The following is a 20,002-nucleotide window of genomic DNA, read 5'->3' on the forward strand; positions in this document are numbered from 1 at the left end:
CCGTCTCGCCCAACATGCTTTTACTGTGGATGTCGTGGCCATATATCGCGCTTCTGCCGCAAGCGCCAGCAGGACGAGCATCGCGGGTACGACATGCACGAACGGGACTTTTCCAGTGGGGATTCTTACGCTCGGCGTTATTCATCTGAACAGCAGTGGTCTCCATCGCCGCCCGCGTCGACTGAGACGCTGAACACTTACCGTTCAAGCCGATGCCGATCACCTTCACCCTTACGTCGCTCCTCCTCTTCTCTTCGGCCAGCCTCGTTTACGACTGACAACCGGTCGGAAAACTAAATGATGCAGTTTTCGGAGGAGAAACTGCATGTAACAGTAGGACTCATATTCCTCCAGCACGCCCATTCAACATGGTTTCTGTTACGGTGGAAGGAGTTCTCGTGGACGCTTTAGTGGGCACCGGTGCTACAGTTTCTGTGATTAGGTATGATTTGTGCAAATGCCTGAAAAAAGTAATGACACCTTATAATCGACCCAATCTAGTCGAAGCCCAGGGGAACACTATCCGCCCTTTTGCTCTTTGTACTGCTCGTCTGTTTATTGATGACATTTTGCATTACATTGAGTACACTGTGCTTACCCGGTGCTCTCACCAGCTAATTCTTGGGTGGGACTTCCTATCTTCTTCTTCAGCTGCTATATGTTGTGGTGAACGGATTCTGCACCTAACTAATACGGACTCCATGTTCGACGAAGGCGTCTACAAGCCACTACGCCTGTTCGCTCGCGAAGATCTCGAACTACCGCCACATCAAGAACGAATTGTGACCCTGACCTCTAAGGACATCGACCACGGTGACGTCTTGGTGTCCCCTTCGTGGACTTGCGTCGCTAAAGGCAGAGCCCTTGCATCAGGTGTCGTACGCTTCCACCATGGCTCCGCACTCGTCATTGCTACGAATGAAACGCCAGAGAAAGTTCTCCTGCCAAAGGGCACTGCAGTGGCCTGTGTTGTGGATGTTGAGCCTGTCAGCGTCATGCCACTTAAACCTGCCTCTACCAACGACCGTTCTATGAGTAAGCCTGGATCATGCTCTCCCTTCACAGCCCTTATCAGTGATGACTTAACAGCTATGCAGGCGCAGCAGTTGCTTGCGTTATTAAGGAAACACGCCGATTCTTTCGACATCTGCTCCTCAACGTTGGGCCGAACTACCACTGCAGCGCATCGCATTCAGACAGAGGGCACATCTAATTACATCGCCGCCTGTACCGCGTGTCTCGCTGAGTGAAAAATCATCAAGGAAAACGACGCTGACATGCTCCAACGACAAATAATTCGTTCGTCAACTAGCCCTTGGTCATCCCCTGTTGTTCCTGTACGAAAAAAAGATGGCTCCGTGCACTTTTGTGTTGATTACCGGGCACTTAATAACATCACACGCAAGGACGTATACCTCATGCCACGCATCGACGACGCCCTTGATTCACTGCAAGGCGCCGAATACTTTTCAAGCCTTAATTTGCGTTCGGGATACTGGCAAATTCCCATGCACGACGAAAAAAAAAAAACGGCATTCGCAACCCCCGATGGCCTATACGAATTTAACGTGATGCCTTTCAGGCTCTGCAATACGCCCATGACGTTTGAACGCATGATCGACACCGTCCTGCGTAGTCTCAAATGGAAGCATATCTCTGCTACCTTGATGACATTATCATCTTTTTATTAACGTTTTTTCAGCACCTGAGGCGCTTGGATGACGTCCTAACATGCCTCGCCGGTACAGGTCTGCAGCTCAACACTAAGAAATGCCGTTTCGCCACCAAATCCATCAAGGTTCTCGGTCATGTCGTCAGCAAGGACGGTATTCGCCCTGACCCCGAAAAGATTGCTGCCGTCCTTCGATTTCCACGCCCCACAAGACTTAAGGATTTGCGAAGTTTTCTTGGCCTCGCATCCTATTTTCGTCGCTTCATACGAAATTTTGCTTCAATAGCTGCGCCACTTCACAAACTACTTGCTTCTAATGCACCCTTTGTGTGGTCTGAGGAATGTCAGTCGGCGTTTGACCTATTGAAGGAAGCTTTGACGTCAGAGCCTGTACTCCGCCATTTTGATGACACCGCCCTAACACTCCTGCATACCGATGCCAGCGGTTGCGGTATAGGTGCTGTTCTACTCTAACGCGATAACTCTGGACGGGAAAGGGTCATCGCATATGCTAGCCGAGTGCTTAGATCTACCGAGAACTATACCATCACTGAGCAGGAGTGCCTCGCTGTGGTTTGGTCCATACAAAAGTTCTGTCCTTATCTGTACGGCCATCAATTCACCATCGTAACGGACCACCACGCCTTATGCTGGCTTTCTACAATAAAGAACTTGTCCGGACGCTTGGGTCATTGGATTTTATTCCTACAGGAGTATCAGTTTGAGATTATTTATAAATCGGGCAAAAAACATCAAAACGCCGACGCTCTTTCTCGTTGCCTACTACCTACGGCGTCGTTCGACACTCCAGCTGCCACCTCCAACGACACCAGTGCGGACGTGACTCCCACTTCTGTTGCCTTGCTCGCCTCGCTGTACCAACCGTCAATTGACGATGAACAACCCTTCAGTTCTCGTCAGTAGGCTGACCCTTTTTGTTGGCGCATTATAGACCACCTCTCAGGAGCTACGCGTCCACCCAATGCATGCCTTCGTCGACAACTCGAGCACTTCGAATTTCAGGACGGTGTGCTGTATCGTCACATATATCATCCTGACGGCCAACACTGGGTACCTGTTCTGCCACGCGCTTTTCAACATCATGTACTTAACGCTTTTCATGGCGATTTGACTGCTGGCCACCTGGGCTTTCACAACACCTACGACCGCATTCGAAGCCGCTTTTATTGGCCTGGGATTTCTACCAGCGTAGCAAAGTACGTGGGTTTCTGCTCTCCATGCCAACTTCGCAAACTTCCGACATCTCCCCCGGCTGGTCAGTTACAGCCAATGACGTGCCCTACAACACCTTTCGAGGTCGTCGATGTCGATCTTTATGGGCCCCTTCCTGTTACTGGCGCTGGAAATAGATGGATAGTCACCGCCGTAGACCATATGACACGCTACGTCGAGACAACATCAGTAGCTTCTGGTTCAGCTTCGGGAATTGCTGACTTCGTCCTTCAGGCCATAATACTACGTCATGGTGCTCCTCGTGTACTTCTAAGTGACCGTGGAAAGGTGTTCTTATCACAGCTTTTAGGTGAAGTTCTTCACATTTTTGGTACTACACATATAGATGGCGTCTAGCTACCATCCTCAAACTAATGGTCTGACCGAGAGATTTCATCGAACCCTTGCCGACATGATCGCCGTATACATTCAACCGGATCACAGAAACTGGGATAAACTTCTACCGTTCCTCACTTTCGCCTACAACACCGCTGTTCAGCGCACAACCGGCTACTCACCGTTTTATCTCGTTTACGGACGTTCACCTACTTTCTTTATCGATGTTTCCTTCTTCACCAGCTATGGCCCTCCATCACCATCTTCTTGCGAAGAATATATTTCTCACCTTTCCCAGTGCCGCCAGCGCGCTCGTATGAACACGGAAGCTACGCAACAAGCAAGGAAGGCCGTCTACGACACCTCTCATCGTGTGGTATCATTCCGACCGAGTGACGAGGTGCTGCTATTGACACCATTCGCACACCTGGTCTCTGCGACAAGTTCCAGCCTCGATTCATCGGCCCATATGTTGTTTTAGAGCAGACTTCACCTGTCAACTATCGTGTGACGCCTCTTGTCGTGCCAACTGACCGCCGTTGCCGCTGCACCGAAATTGTACACGTTTCCTGCATGAAGCTTTTCGCACGATGTTCCTCGACACCTTGACTACCCGCCCGCAGCGACCAGGCTGGCCGCTTCCACGGGGAGGGGGGGGGGAGGGGAATCAGTGTAGGCATCTATTATGCGCTTCATCCTCATCTGAACAGCAGTCAATCATGATCATATGTTCTGGCTGACAATCATCATCTTCTTTGAACGTGCGCTTCATTATCGGGTGCGTTGCGCTTGTTCGTTCCCGAGTTCACGGCCAATAAACCTCGTTACAACCGAGTCGTCATAATATATTGTCACGGCTAAAGGCCGGGAAAGAAGACAGAGGATGATGAAGTGATGAGCGTGGACAGCACCCACGGTTCCTCCGAGGAAGAAGAAGTCGAGGCGGCTGCTCTTTTGTTCTGTTAATACAGACGTCGTTTTTTCTGGTCGCACCGTCGTCCTGTATTCTGTTATTTTCATCTAGTGACATTGGTGGAGGTGCTGGATATCAATTCCAATACCTCTCTCTCTCTCTCTCTCTCTCTCTCTCTCTCTCTATATATATATATATATATATATATATATATATATATATATGTAAGGGAAAGACGTGTATACTTAAGGGCTCGTTTTTTCGTGTTTTGACACAATATTAATAAAATCTAACAGACAATAATGCCAAAGGAAGTATAGGGAAGGTTATTAGACTGAACCGTAAGGTAATTGTGAATAAAGAAAACTGGGTGAAAAGATAACTTGCCGTGGGCAGAAACCGAACCTGCAACCTTCGAATAACGCATTCCGTGCTCTACCACTGAGCTACCATGGCGGCTGTCCTCCCAGCCACATTATTGGGTATATATGTGAATATATATATATATATATATATATATATATATATGAAAGTAGATGCGCTTTCACATAACAACTGTTTATTGGCACAATAAACAGTTGTTATGTGAAAGCGCATCTACTTTCATATTTATAACCTTGCGGCAACCGAAGTTATTCTTCTGCATATATATATATATCTATATATATATATATATATATTCACTTATATATGTATACTATTGTAGCTTTCCTACATCACAGGATTTCCCCTCCCCCGAAAGAATGTGCGCATTACACATAAAGCATGATGAACAAGCAGGTTTACAGTAAAAAAAAAAATCTCAAAATGGGCTGTAGTTCTGTATCGCAACAATATTCTGTAAGCTCGCACAAAGACTTCACAAAAGAAGGCAGCAATGTGGGGTATCAAGTACAGCTCTGGAGGTCGAAGCTAGCTCGTGCACTGTGAACAACATAAGCTTGCTTTGAGTGTGGAATCAGATGGAAACACAGCCGGCATTCTTGCGATGAATGAACATTGTGTGATGGACGTGGAGCATCGGCTGAATGTTTTGCGCAGATGTCGTGCTCTTTGTTTTGATTGGAACATAAGTAGCACCACCCGTTTGTGTGTTTTTTGACTGAGGCTGGTGCGGTGATTTCAGTGTTTTTGCGGAATACAGGGTGTGGTTTGGCACCTTTCTCGCCGTTGTATGTCGTGCTGCCTGAGTCCTAATCTAGACTGGAGAAAGCTTATTCAACATCCTTTGGGAAAATATCCTGGATTCGGTGCTTTCTTTGTTTCAAATGAGACATCTTGATTGTGTCGTCGATTTGGTTGACTCATTTGTAAACATCTTTCTATAAACCGTGTGTGTTCTTCCGAAGATGATTCCGATGATTCCGATCGTCGTCATCCTTGTTTGTGTAGTCATTGGAGAGACTGTTGTTCTTGGGCTTGCTTTCGCTGGCACTGTTGGTGTTGCTGCGGAAAGAGCTGAGCTATACGTAGCCTTCACGGACTGTGAGGAACTCCTTCTCACAATCTATGAAGGCTATGTATAGGCGTTGGTTGTATTTCGAGCATTTCTCTACTATCTGATTGATTGTATGAGTGTGGTGGATTGTTGAGTAGCCTACTCAAAATCCTGCTTCTTCCTCTGCTTGTTTCTTGTTCCTTTAAAAAATCGCCCTTTTGTTTCTTTTCCCTCTGAACGGTCACGCGTCTTCCGACAAGCAAGGCAAAGTTCGCTTTATCGTCTGCTTGCATACTGCTCCAGTCGTCGCAACAAATTTCAGAACATGAGTTCGTAGTACTGAGGTGTTGATAATATAATGTGGAACTTAATTCATGCTCGTTATTCGGAAAAAGTTCGATATTCTTAAGTACGTAGTAGTGAAATAATTTTGCTTTCAACCTGTTAGCACTCGACGCTGGATTTTTTTTAAAAGTTCGTTATTCTGAAAAGTTCGTCAATGTGGGGTTGGTTCTATCAAGATTTCACTGTATATTCGCCGGCAAACAGATCAAGTAGAAACTAGCTAGCACGACTGTCTTTCACAGTAGCAGAGTAGGCAAGCTAGCTAGCGATTTCACGGTAAGCAGTTCGGAGAAGCGTCTTAAGAATGTGCGTTCCCTTGATACCAAACACTATTGCAAATGCTATACATAAAAAGAGAGAAGAAAGTTAGTTGAATGGCCACAGGCTTTTGCCGAACACAATTTGGAATTTACGAGATATTCCAGTGCGATCTCCTCCGGGATCGGAGGCATTGCAAGTTTCCTGCAACTTCGTCACGAGGCCACCTTTGTCCAAGCAATGATCCCATGTGATGACGCTATCATGCCATGGGGAGTTGTGTGGCATTGTAATGCCTTCATGTATTTTTGCAATCTGTTACATCATGACGTCACCATGTGGTGGCGTCGTCACGTGATTATTTTTTGTATTGCTCGTGTTGATGCAGATGGCAATGTTCAATTTTCATGTTTGTTAAGGCATCTAAGGCATTTACCTTAACGTGCATTCTATATAATTTTCTTCAGTTTAACCTACCTGCAGCAATAAATTTCTGAATATACGAATATTTCGTGTAGTTTACCATGTTTGCGATTTTTTTCTAATGTCCTTTGACAGTAAAGCAAAATAAGATACTTATATGACATCATATTTCACTTCTTTTATGAGAATAAATATGGGACCACAAAAGGGCACTGTGTGCATTTTTTTGTTTTTGCTAGATCCACTAAATGTACAGTAATTGTGAGATTGGTGGAAAGGGGGGGGGGCTGTTCGTGTTATAAAGATGTTTATTTTACTTTGAAATCATTGTTCTAGTTCTGCACTTGGACTGAATATTTATGAAAATTGTGAGTGGTGATCATAACCTTGTGCTGCTGTTATCTGGGCAAGCCTTCACACCATTTTGCGCTGAGCAATGAATTCGTGTGAATTCTCATTAAAAATTGAGAATATTCTGAACTTATATACATGGGGCTTGCGCTCACCAATAACACATGCAGCAGCTTTTGTGAGTTGCACACTATTACATTGAAATAAAGGAATACTATTGCGTGGCAGTATTCAAGTGCTGCTGGGTTAGTTTTGGTTTTGCATATCTGATATTTGAGAAGAGATGAACACACCACAGTCTTAGATTACTCTTGTGTATGTCCTACATTTAGGGGTAATTCTGCCACAAAAGGGAGTGATAACAGAAAAAATCAAGTGATTGCTTCACTTTAGGCTACGCATGAATATGTATTTATTATGTAAAAGCCTCAGTTGTACTGCAGTGGTTGATCATGATGCTCTGACTGCAGAGATGTGGCACTGATCGGCACTTGCGATAATGGCTGTCGGGAGATGGCTGACCGGCTGGGATGGAAGGTGAGTTGCTCTGCACACTATATTTTCGTCGTGACGTCGATGAAGGCAACAGTCAGCGTGTCAAAGAAGAAACCTTTTATTTGGCTGACTTGTGGCAGTGAAACTGAAGGTCAGATTACAGTGATAAACACACAACATTGGCTGCCGATCAACTCAAATAGTGAAGCCTGTCGGCATTTATACATGTGCTGTTAAATATGCAAGCATTATCACTAGCAGCCACGTAAGTTCCCGAATAATTTATATTGTTTGTATTGCGGGCATAATGTTAATCTACTATAAGCTTCTCGAACACTGCAGGTTGGGTTCGCAGTGAGCATTACTGACAGTGTAATGGGGCAATAATAAAATTGGGAAATAAACGTGGCATTGCCCTCCTCTGAAGAAAACATCATCCTGATGCTTTAACAGAAGATGAAAGTACAACAAATAAAAAAAGAAAATAAACACTAAGTACAAGCAATCAACACAGCTACAACAACAAAAAAGTCACAGTTTTGCCGCAAAGGCGAAGCAATGAACATGATAGCAATGAATTGGAAGGTTACGCACAGAATGGCCAGCAGATCGAAACATGCCGCGTGTTTTTCACGCACAAATAACGCCCGAAACATCCTCGCAGGTACAGATGAACATGAATAATCATCTGAGTTGTTACTTTGCTGGGTCCTAAAAGTGTGCTCTTTTCGCAAATGGAGACTGCAATGATTGCAGTGACCTTCGCACACCCAGTAACTACAATAGAATCGTTCCGGCCAAACCCAAAGGCTAACCGAAACGTATGATCTTCACCCCCATCTCTCTTACTTACAAATAGTATCAATAAATGTTTTTCGCCACCACCATCCCCATTGCAAGGTAAGGGCGCTCGATAAAGCGTCCACCCCCTTATTCTCTATGCGGGGCAAAGTACACGTTAGAGATGAGCGCGCGCCACTGCGTCGTGACTATGTGACACCACACGCTCATTGCGCCGTCTTGCTGGTAATGCTAAAAACATGATAGTTCCCCTTCAAAATGCCCAACACCAGCGGTAAGTGGTAGATACAAACAGCTTGCCATTTCAATGTTCAGGGATGTGCTCCTCCGTAGCTCAGTGGTTAACAACTCGCACTCACATTTCGGCGGTACCAAGTTCGATTTCGCGAGCCGGAATCTCATTCTGAATTTTTTTCTTTGTCGCATTTCCATATAAATAGATTTGTATACATATACGGTTAGTGACGCACATGCTTGTGGCAAAATCCAGCCAAATATGTCCATATAGTTGCTATCGCAATAAAATTACACTCCTCAGTCTTGTTATCGTGCATCAAATGGACGACTTCAGGTGGTGCACGGGGCCTTTGAGAGTTTATAATGCCCTCAGGAACAACCTCGTAGTCGAGTGGGCCGAGACGTTGTACGATCCGAAGTATTGTCGCAGAAGTTTTAAACATATCACCGGACTCGTATTCCGCGGAACGTCAATGAAGATTCTAACGGTGGCTGTCAGTCGTCTGATGCGCCAGCGGGTGAATTGTCAGGTTTCTTCGGTGCGCTGAAGGTAGACAGTGATGTCAAAGTTTTCTTCGTCAGCGACATTGGGAAGCATAGCATCGAGTGTCGTTGCCAGTTTTTTCCGTGTACCAACTAGTGTGGCGTCATCTGCATCGTCTCCTGCATAGTCTTGTGGTATGCAAAGGTCTGGTACAAAAGTACAGTGTCTAAAGGTCTTATGTTCGAAGTCTACGTACATGGCTAGCATGTGGGCGATGGTCTTATTTAGACGCTCGATCAGGCCACTGGTTTGTGGGTAGTATGCGATTGTCCGGCGATGACTTGTTTGGGTGTATCTCAGGATTGCCTGAGTTAGGTTGGCAGGGAACGCCGACCTGTCAGGGATGAGAATCTCTGGGGCACTGTGTCAGAGGATGATGTTCTTAATGAAGATCATCCTCTGTCTAATGATGACAAGCAGTCAGCATCAGAGTGCTTTCGTTTGGACTTGTAAACGACGGTGATGTTGAATTCCTGAAGCTTTAGACACCATCTTGCGAGACGACCTGAATTGCCTTTTAATTTAGCTAGCCAACACAGGGCATGGTGGTCATTTACAACTTGGAAAGGCCTGCCATAGAAGTAAAGGCGAGACTTTGATGCTGCCCAAGTGATGGCAAGGCACTCCTTTTCTGTTGTAGAATAATTGGACTCAGCCTTGAATAGCTGCCGGCCGGCATAAATGATAACCCTTCCCAGGCGTCGGTTTTTTGCACAAGGACGGGGCCGTGTCCTGCACTGCTTTAGAGTGCCTCGATGTGCGCACCCCAGCTTAGAGTGTGGTCATTCTTTAAAAGGGTCGATGCCACCTCGCCTTGCGCGCACGCCATATCTTGGTTTGCGCCGCACTTTGTTGAAACGTGCACGCGATGCCTGCCACCTTGTCGCCAGTCTGATTTGTCGCGAGCCCCGCAAAATGACTGGATGTTGTGTGCCACAATGCATGAAACATTCTAGGAATGAATGGAAGATGTTTTCTTTCCCAAGCGATTCTAAAAAAACTATTATGAACAGTGAGAATAAAGCAGGAAAAATGGTGGCCGATGTATGCCTATTGTGTATGCAGCGTGATTATATTGCAAGCTTCGTTTTTATTCCATATCACCTTTCCTTTGTTATGTCGGGTACTTTTGGGACAATCAGCGTGTATATTACTACTAACGCAGTCATTGATTAGACTATTACAAGTTATGTGTGTAGTTTTGACTTCGATTTGGGGCCTGCATTTGTTGCACCATAATACAATCAAGTTGAGTGAACTGGTAAGGCCAAATGGTTTTATGGCATTTAAACTGTTCTCATAAGTTTGATGCTGTTTTCGAGGTGTGCTTGGAAATTGTACTTTCACTATCGAGGGCATATTCTTTTGTTATGTTTTTTAATGCATGAAGGTGTGATTATAAAATGGTCGCTCTTAAAAAAACGGCATCAATTCACTCCGAGTTGTGTTTTTTTGCGGAGCAAGAACTACAAATAGAAAAGTCAGTGTTCTAGCTCACATTGCTCGCGATAGCATGTATCGACACATGATACTCGCATTCCGTTTACCTACTACATATGCTGAATGCATCCGCTCGGTAATATATATACATTGACTCAATAATATACACTAACATTCACCGATTCTTTTCACATTTCATGTGTAGAGATACATGCAAGTGCATTCAGACATGTGTAGTGCGAACTTGCAGTGCGCAGTACCATGCCAAACTTGAGTTGTGACCTTGTGCAGTTTCCTACAAAGTTTCCCGTCATAACTGAAACTGCAGCCCCAGTATTATTAAGTGCCACAGTAGCAGTTCCATCAACCAAAACGTCTAGTAAATCGCGAGGTGACTGTACAGGCCTTGTAGAAATCGCGAAGCTGCCACTTCGTGCCTGGGGAACAGCAGCAACTACTTTCCCTCATGAGGGGTCTGCCAACTACGCAAGGGTTAAAGGGCCACTCACCAGGTTTGACAATTTTGAGCTGACAAACGCAATGCGTAGACGAGGCATTCATGACCATATCTGCCAAAATTTGCAATGCTACATGCCGCGGAAATGGGTCAAATTTCAAGATGAATGCTTCTCCCCCTCCCTTCTGCCAGCGCGTGCCCAGAAAATGAGGGCATGACGTGCGCATATGAATGGCCCTACGTACATGGCAATGCAGTGACATTGGTCCTCTACATAGACGACTCTGCTCTGACGTTGGAAACAATGGCACCTGACATGGCGAAAATCATTTAACACGGCATGCGTAGTTTATGCAATTCGTTGCTTGAAGAGATTAACAAAGCTCTAGATAAATAATGAGACCAATAAGGGAATGTGAGCGTCTGTTTTTTTTTCTTCATTTTTCTCCCGTGAATTTCAGCAAGATGCAGGGCTAATGTGTCGGCGTTTCGCATGCCTTCGTGTACCCGCGGTCAGTGCATCGAGTAGACGATTGCCATGGAACGCACCTACGCGCGCACTCATTGTGCTCATCTATTCTACCGTGTCTAAGCCAGAGTTTCCAAATCATGCCACAGAAACAGGCAGAAGACCACAAAATAACGCTGGTCAACCAAGCAACGCCACTCGCGTGCTCGGGGGTTGGACTTGATGGGCACGTCATGCGCACGTGACCTCTTGATCGGGTGCCGGAGAGGTTGGGGAAGAGATTTGGCTTGCTAAGGCTACACGGAGGAGTGGCAGGCAAGGGTTTTGAGCTCACCTCCTCTCATCCTCGTTTGGCGCCACTTCAAAAACCCGTTTTTTTCGCTTGAGGTGAACCGATTCAAAAAATTTTTGTAGCAAAATGTTCCTCATCGGACACCCAATAACTTTCACTGTCCAACTGAAATTTGGTATGGGGCCTGGTGGGGGGCCCTTTAAGGTGAGCGATGAAGTGGTGATGGGGAGCTATGGTTACTGGAAGGCCGTTGCAGAGGAAGCAAAAAGTCTGAGCTGATAAACTAGGTGTGACACTACACACGTGTGAATCCTCGTGGTCTACCAATCCACCAGAAGCACTCTGATGCCATGTGCTTGCCCGATCACCGATACCTTTCGATGTTGCTTCCACATCAATGTCCTTAGCATCTCTGTCACCCATCGGCATAGCCAACATGCCGGTCGAGCAGCGCAAGGATCTCACTCTTTCAACTATTGTGAACTGCTTGAGGATCCAACTACTGCTCTTTCTCGCACACTTCGTTGCCAAGCCGGTAATTTTGCGCGGCGAAACTATTTACCATATGTTTGCAAGTGGCTACTCATGCTTCTACAGCACATGCGTTCTGAAATATCTGAAAATTTTCATGCTGCTCCTGATAACGGTCATGCCAGTGTGCTGAAAAGGTATACACGGCTATAGCAACGCTTCTACTGGGTCGGAATGTACGCCTTCATCTGCCAGTACGTTCGTGACTGCACGACATGCCAATGATGAAAAGTTCACCAGCGGCCCTTTGCCAATATGCATCATTGCCCTGTCTGGCTTGTTCTTTTGATCGCATCGGTATAAACCTATATGGCCCACTTCGTTGCAGCTCCTTGGGTAACCAATAGGTCGTTGCAGGAGTCGGATGCATGGAAGGCTGGCTAATGCATGAAACCTGTTCGCGTGTCATCTGCACAGCCTCGATGATGACTCGGGTGCGCTCGTTCCTGTGCTTATACAGCGTCATTGTGTCCTTTAAAAGGGGTACACAGTTCCACGCAGTGCAGTGCTGTGCAATACAACCATCTCTCCCGTTTCTTACATTGTTAGCGTGTTCCCTCAGTTGATCGTTCAGACACCTTCCAGTTGTTTCAACATAACAAGCACCACAGGAAAGGGGGGTCTTGTAGACAACTCCCCAGGAACGGGGCACATACCTGGCCCTATGTTTAACTCTACATTCTGTTGATGACCCCTTCTTCAGGGGGTTTTATCAATTTAGTAAGACTGATTAATTTGAACGATGCAGAAAACAGCACATGAACACCCGCATTTTTTCCGATTTTCTTTAGCTTGTAAGATATCTGGTGTTTGTCTGGAACAAAAGCTATTCTTTCACGCTCGTTTTCTTCTGGTCTTTCTGTCGTCATTGTGATCTTGTGCTTAATAATCGTCGTTTCATAAGGACATGGACGAAATTTTGGTTGGGCTTACACTGCAGCGAGGTATTCTTGCTGTATTATTGATCAGCTGATTTGCAACTGTTAGAGTGTGTATGTCATATGCAACTATGTTAGTTACAACCTACAAATAATCACAAGCTCCACCTTCTGAATTGTGGCGTACCTGCTATTCATCTGTGCGAGAGAGTCATGTTTGATTGTTTCTGTTATAACCTTAAATGCTATTTCTCTGCCATTGTGAACACTAGATGTAAATAAAAAATCAACATTGCTACTTGATGTTTGACTGAAAAGGGGCGTTGGAATAATTGCTGGACATTATCAAGAAGCTCACTTTTTTTTTTAAGAAAAACCAGTGATTTGAACAAGTTCTGAATAGCAAGTTCAACCGAAGAGCTTTTGCTCAAGAAGCTTGATGTCACCGAAATGACCCAAGTGCAGTTGGATGAGGTACCTATGCAAATTTATCAGTTGACATCTTCTATGCGCATCAAGCGGGACGGCTTTGTTGAAAATAAAGAAGTGGGCTATGGGCTTGGGGAGGCGCGACAGACTTAGAAAAAGAGAAGAAGGAATTAGGAATGCGGAGCTAGCCCCTGATGGAGTAAACATCATGTTCTTGACGGGTCCTTGTACTCAAAATTTGATGCCGAAACCCGGGAAGCGTCGTTCTAGGAACTAAGATGTCGTCAGCTATGCGCCTTGGAAAAGTTCGTGGGACTGTCAGGGCCAGCGTCTCACGAAATATTATGCTGCTGACAGGACTACTGCAGGATCCTACCACTGAAGTGCGCGAGGTGAACAGACAAGTTGCCGTTTGAAAGACGAAAGAAGCTCAGCTCCACCAGCTAGATAAGGACATTCTCACCCTCACTGAAAATGAGGGTATCGAAGAAGAAGTCGAGGGTGCAATCAACTACCAGCACAAGATTCTGTACACAATCACTGATGCGCAGATCTTCCTGTCGGAACAAGAACAGTCGACCTGTTTCAGTGACTCATCTAAGAGTGGACAGAACGGCGACCGGGTAACCGCCACTCCGAGCAACAGCGGACCTGCTTATGCAGCGCAAGGACCATTTAGTATGTTGTATTTCTGGTCTGTCGCACTTCCCATGCTTGAAGTCTCGACGTATGCCGGCAATCTATGTCAGTGGCGAGAAGTCTGGGATCACTACAGCGCAATAATCCACAACAACCACGAGTTGCCACCAATCAAGAAATTCGAACATTTATTGACATACCTGACGAGAGCAGCCAAGCGAGCGATCGAAGACATCAGGCTGGCTGACCTCAACCACGATGTCGCCATCAAGGCATTCCAAGAGCACTTTGGTCGACACGAACTTCTGGTGAATTAACACATCGACCAAGGCTGACCTCAACCACGATGTCGCCATCAAGACATTCCAAGAGCACTTTGGTCGACACAAACTTCTGGTGAATTAACACATCGACCAACTTCTTGCACTGTCACTGGTACAGAGTTCCAAAGAAGTGGAGAAGTTTCGGATGCTACACCACATTGTGCGTTTACACGTAAGGGCGCTCGAAGGCCTGAGTGTACCACCTGGCAAGTACACTGTGGTGCTTAATCGTGTCCTGATGAGGTGCTTGCCAAACAACTTAGCTATATTATATCAACAGGAGAAGAGAGAGAGCACCCAGGATTATGACACATCAGCTGAGCATGTGTTACCAGACGCAAGACCGGATAAAGCGACCGACATTTTGTCTTTTCTAAGAATCCACATCGAGGTGTGTGAGCAAGGAAAGCAACAAACACTGTCGTCGCATCTCTGCCAGTCGATCATTCTACCGGATGACATGTATTCATAAATACATGAGGAGATCTACACAAAACATTCCATCAGCATCTGCATTAGCAGCGACAGAATAGCTACAGCAGTGCATTCCTTGCGTGCTGTGTAACAGCAGAACGCACAGCCTCGCAGAACGTAATGTGCTGAACGTGCAATCACGTCGCTCAATTCTGCCAAATTTCATGAAACCTAACCTGCGACAAGTGCCAACGTCGACACCTAACGGTCCTCTGCAATTTGTTACGTGTCGTCGCAATGACTGCTTTTCCACAACCGACTGCCCAGTTTGGTACATCTGGTACTTCTTCACTGACGCTAATCACTACCTCGACCGATGACACAGGAGCAATGTCTGTACTGTTTTCAGACTGGTCACGTTTCGGTGGAAAGCGGGCCACGACGATTGCTTGTTCATGTGATGCTAGACAGTGGCAGCCAGTGTTCATTCATCCGCACCGTTGTTGCAAAGCAACTTCAGTGCCGAGTCCTCAGCATGGAAGAGCTGTCATTGATCACGTTTGGGAATGATGGACCGCGGCATCATTTGCGGTGTCACCGTGTGTCCGTTACGCTGCGGAGTAGATTCAACAACACCACAGTTACGTTGGAAGCATTACAGGTACCCGAGGTATGCCTCGTGTCTAATCCACAACTGGATCTTGACATTCTGTAGCTGATGCATGCCAGGGGACACGATGCGGAGGACCTGTTTGACCCAGAGACTGAGCACCCAGACAACATCAGCATTTGATTGGCTCAGACGCTTACTGGAAGGTTGCAACCACAAAGATTGATCACCTCAACCAGGAAATCACTGTAGTGCAAGCATCTTTCGGGGTGACTGTGCAGGGAAGAAGCTCGCACCATGACGGTATCGTAACTTGTGTCCATGTTGACTGATGTTCAGAGTGACAAATCAGTTATGTGGCGCCTCGACATGATTGGTGGTGAGCGCAGAAGGCCAAGTAAGATGGAAGGCCTTCCAGACCTCGAAAAGTTTTAACAGTATCTGACTACGCAAGCTCCTCGTTTTCAAGTTCCATTAATGCTCCAGGAGCGAGCCTAGTCTCTCTACTGGGAGTCACATCCAAGAGCTTGCAGCACGTCAACAGAATATGCAGCTGAATCGATTTCAGGAACAACCAGTACTGCTGCAACAGTATGATGAGGTCATCACTACCTACTTCAAGGATGGTCATGCAGAAAAGGTTGAACAAGAGCAGATTCTCTGCCCAAAAAAAGAGCCCGCTGACAGCTTGTCCACCAGCAATGGTGGCCCTTTTGATTTTCTTGGCGGTGAAGCTAGAAGTCCTATTTTCCCCATGGTGACTTCGCTTTGATTGAAGATCTTGGATGTCAGGACATTGTTCCGCCCAGCTTCGAAGAACTGGAAAATGCTGTGACAAAACAGGAGGATGGTCGCCTAAAAACAAAGGTGAAAATGCTGCTTCTGCATCTAAAAGTGAAGTAGAGGGTCTTGGAAAAAGAGCCGCAGCGGAACCACTCCCGCACGAACCAACCGCGCAAGCGTTGAAGCAAACATATGCCTACGGAAACTGCGAAAGAGCAAAGCACAGGGTTCGAGTCACGGAGGGAAACGTCGGTGCATGCATCCAAACCTTCTCCGCTTCTTTGGAACTTCATATCGGTGACATGCTCTCCCATAGTAGTGTACCAAGTACTCTAAATCGTTAACTACTTTTGCTGAACATTCAACCTCGATGAAAAAGGGAACGGAGCTGAAATTTATTTCCATGTTCTAACTCGCTATACACTCTAAAAAATTTAATAGCATGTCATGGTGTGAATGATGATGAGTGCAGGGATCCCATTCCTGCGCCAGCTGCTCCAAAGTGTGCCAAGCGAGATTTGCTGCGCCAACCTGATAAAATCGACGTAAATCGGGCCAAACTGCGCCAAACCGTCTATCTCAGGGGTCCGCAACCTCTAGCCCGCGAGCCGCATGTGGCTCGCAGGGCAGGTTTATGCGGCTCCCAGAACGACGTCATAAATCTTGAAATCGCTACACACTGTAATTGAGACAGTAGTTGAGTGTAACGAGAGAATTCTTTACCTTCCTGCGAACAGGTCTTTGCTGCTTTCAAAAATTGGCCGCCAGTACTTGTGTGGAGCAATGAAATTCAACCTCATTATGCGACGTGACCGCAACCAAAGCTCTGATGAGCGCAATTATAGAAGAAGTCCAGAGATATGTCACTCCTCACGACGGCGATTGCAGTAGTGTTAGTTCTGCACTGGTTTACTCACGTACCCCAATGCCATATATATGACTCTAATCGCAAACAAAACCCAGTTGCGAACGAGACACAGTTGCACCAAAGTATACCGTATTTACTAGCGTAATGACCACACTTTTTTGCTAAAAAAATTGGAGCAAAGTTAGGGGTGCATTTAATATGTGGGGCAGATTTTATGAAAACTTTCTCAGCGTGAACAAAAAAATGGTGTAAGGCAAAAAAAAGTTAAATGGCTTAGCGTTTCGCATACGCGTAGACTGTTTGGAAACAGGTTCTTTGTTGCACTTTACTCATCTTTGGTGGTTGATGGCGCTAGCTTCTGCAAGCTGTCCCGGCGTCGCCCGTATTGCGGCTATCTTTTCTTTTAATCGTTTAACCACAAAAGTGGTATCTGCTGTGATCTCAAGGGGCACCCAAAAGCGTGTGCTAGGGCGCTTTTAACAACTTCGCGGCAACCTCGCATGACGTCGCTGTTGTCATTGTAGCAAGTAACGAACATTGCTGCAACCTACCTCTGAAACAAGAAAACAAACCGCCAATAACAACATTAACAACAAAATATGGCCGCCGCCTCACTTTCACATGAGAAGTTTTTGTACGCGCGGCGAACAAGCAAGGCGAGTATCGGGAGTGTTGGGGAAATTGTCACGATTTTTCTTGGCGAGAAGCGATTTTTCTGGTTTTCCAGGAACTTGATACGCGATAGCAACGAATGACCCTTCGTGACAGCAAATCCTGTTGTCGTCGCTCAAAAACAGCGCGCACATCGTTGGGTCTTAAAGTTTTGTATTTGCAGGAAGTGATCGTCGGTCGGCGCGGGCAGATTTGTGACCTTCGCTCGCTGTGTGCTTATCAATCGCGATGTCTCTACACTCACATTCGTGAACCCCGTTGTGGCGCACAGATAAAGAAGACGGGGGACGTGCCACACACAGATAGAAAAACAATACGGTATGCGGCAACAGCAAAAGAAGGGAGGAAGCGAGCCGAGGTAGTCGAGGGGGGCTGGCACGATAATTAAAAAATTGAGATTCAAAGGGTAAGGAGGCGACAGGCGTCACTTAGTGGAACTGCAGGGAATGAATGTAGGGGGTGCATTTATTATGTGGGCAAAAAACTTAAATTTTGACGACTGAAATTGGAGGTGTGTTAATTATGTGATTGCGCTCATTACACGAGTAAATACAGTATTACACATAGGAACAAATTCAACATGCAACAAGCTTGACATATTGCTTATTTTGTGAAATAAAAGGGCGAGAGACTGCAGAAGACCTCAAGTACTGGATTGATAACCTGATTTTCATGTTCCAAGGTCATCACACTGCTGTTGAAGTTAAAATCCTGTACGACAATATCCAGGGCATCCAATCAAGTGCACTGCATGTGCACTTGATTTCATGTAAGGAGCACCACTGTTGAGCAGCAGTGGAGCCCACATTAATTTCTCGTACTGCTTCGTGTTAGGTATAACCTCGTCATAATGAAGCGAGATATGACAAACTAATGGATATTTTGAAGCAATTGTAATTCCCCTTAATATTGCCGCATTCAACCTGCAGAGGAGAGCTCGCACAGCCAGAGAAGAAGACGAAGCTCTTGCCCTGTCCTCTTTACGAGTGCCTTTCATTTTTAATTAAAGTGAGCTCTTCTATATCGAACTCCTGCTGTGTCTGCGTCGTGACACTGGTGGAGGAGCTGGGTACATGTCCAGGACACCTTCCAGCAGCCAGGAATCTAGTCCACAAAGACTTCCGCTCGTCGAAACACCCGTTCACCGCGCCAGCCGCCGCTTGTTAGGCCTGAGCTCAGAGTTCGGTCCTTGGACGGAAAACATGACCGCGCCGGGAAGCAGTTGCCCCACCATGATGAGCCCAAGCACGACACAGGTGACTGTTTTCACCCCTAAAACTCCTCTGGACTTCCATGGCAACACATATGAGGACGCAGATGACTGGCTTGAGGAGTTCGAGCGCACAGCCAACGTTAACGGGTGGAACGCCGCACAGAAGTTGGGGTACGTGTATTTCCCTCTTCAAGACGGGGCTCCGCACGCGTTTGGTCAACGTGGGACGAGTTTCGGCGGAAGTTCCTGGACACCTTCGCAAACAGCAAAAGGCGGGAGCATGCACAACGACTCCTTGAATCACGGATTCAAAAGCCCAACGAGTCTGTTGCTATGTTTGTTGAGGACATGGCTCGTCTCTTTCATCGAGTTGATCCCGATATGTCCGAGAACAGAAAGATCAGCCACCTCATGCGTGGTGTTAAAGAGCAGCTGTTTGCTGGTCTCGTACGGAACCCACCTTCAAGCGTCGACGAATTTTCTAAGGAGGCGACCGTCATAGAACGCGCACTACAGCTACGGTACCGCCAGTACGACCGTCCAAACAAGAGCGGACAAATCAGCGCAACCGCCGTGACCACTGTGACTCCTGACGAGCGTTCTTTGCGTGACCTGATACGCGAAATTGTGCAAGAAGAGGTGAAGAAGCTCGCCGCCACACCGAATGACTGTGCGATTCCGTCGGTCACAGAAGTTGTTCGCCAAGAAATAAGGCAAGCGCTTTCACTTCCCGAGCCGAACACTGAAATAGTTAGGCCAACATATGCAGATATTCTCCGTCGACAGCCTAGATCTAACGTGCCGCTACCTCAACAGTACCACCAGCAACAGCCGCCGACAGTGCCTTGGTACTACAAGGAAACGTCGACGCCGATGCGACCCCCACTCCGCAAAACCGACATATGGCATACCCCTGACTACAGGCCCCTGTGCTTCCA

The 20,002-nt window shown here is 46.5% G+C and overlaps 1 protein-coding gene across 19 annotated transcripts in view; it reads left to right on the forward strand.

Moving 5' to 3' along the window:
• Sirt2 (Sirtuin 2) overlaps positions 1-20,002 on the forward strand; it is a 438,023-nt gene that overhangs the window by 347,287 nt on the left and 70,734 nt on the right. For 17 of the 19 annotated variants that reach the window (XM_075865870.1, XM_075865861.1, XM_075865868.1 and 14 more), the window contains one exon: positions 7,440-7,506. The exons of the other annotated variants lie outside the window; for them this stretch is intronic. In XM_075865870.1, the coding sequence (XP_075721985.1) occupies positions 7,440-7,506 (67 nt within the window). The remainder of the gene's footprint in view (positions 1-7,439; positions 7,507-20,002) is intronic. 19 annotated transcript variants of the gene reach the window in all.

The sequence above is a fragment of the Rhipicephalus microplus genome, chromosome 6 (assembly GCF_043290135.1).
Source record: "Rhipicephalus microplus isolate Deutch F79 chromosome 6, USDA_Rmic, whole genome shotgun sequence".
In the NCBI taxonomy this organism is placed as follows: domain Eukaryota; kingdom Metazoa; phylum Arthropoda; class Arachnida; order Ixodida; family Ixodidae; genus Rhipicephalus; species Rhipicephalus microplus.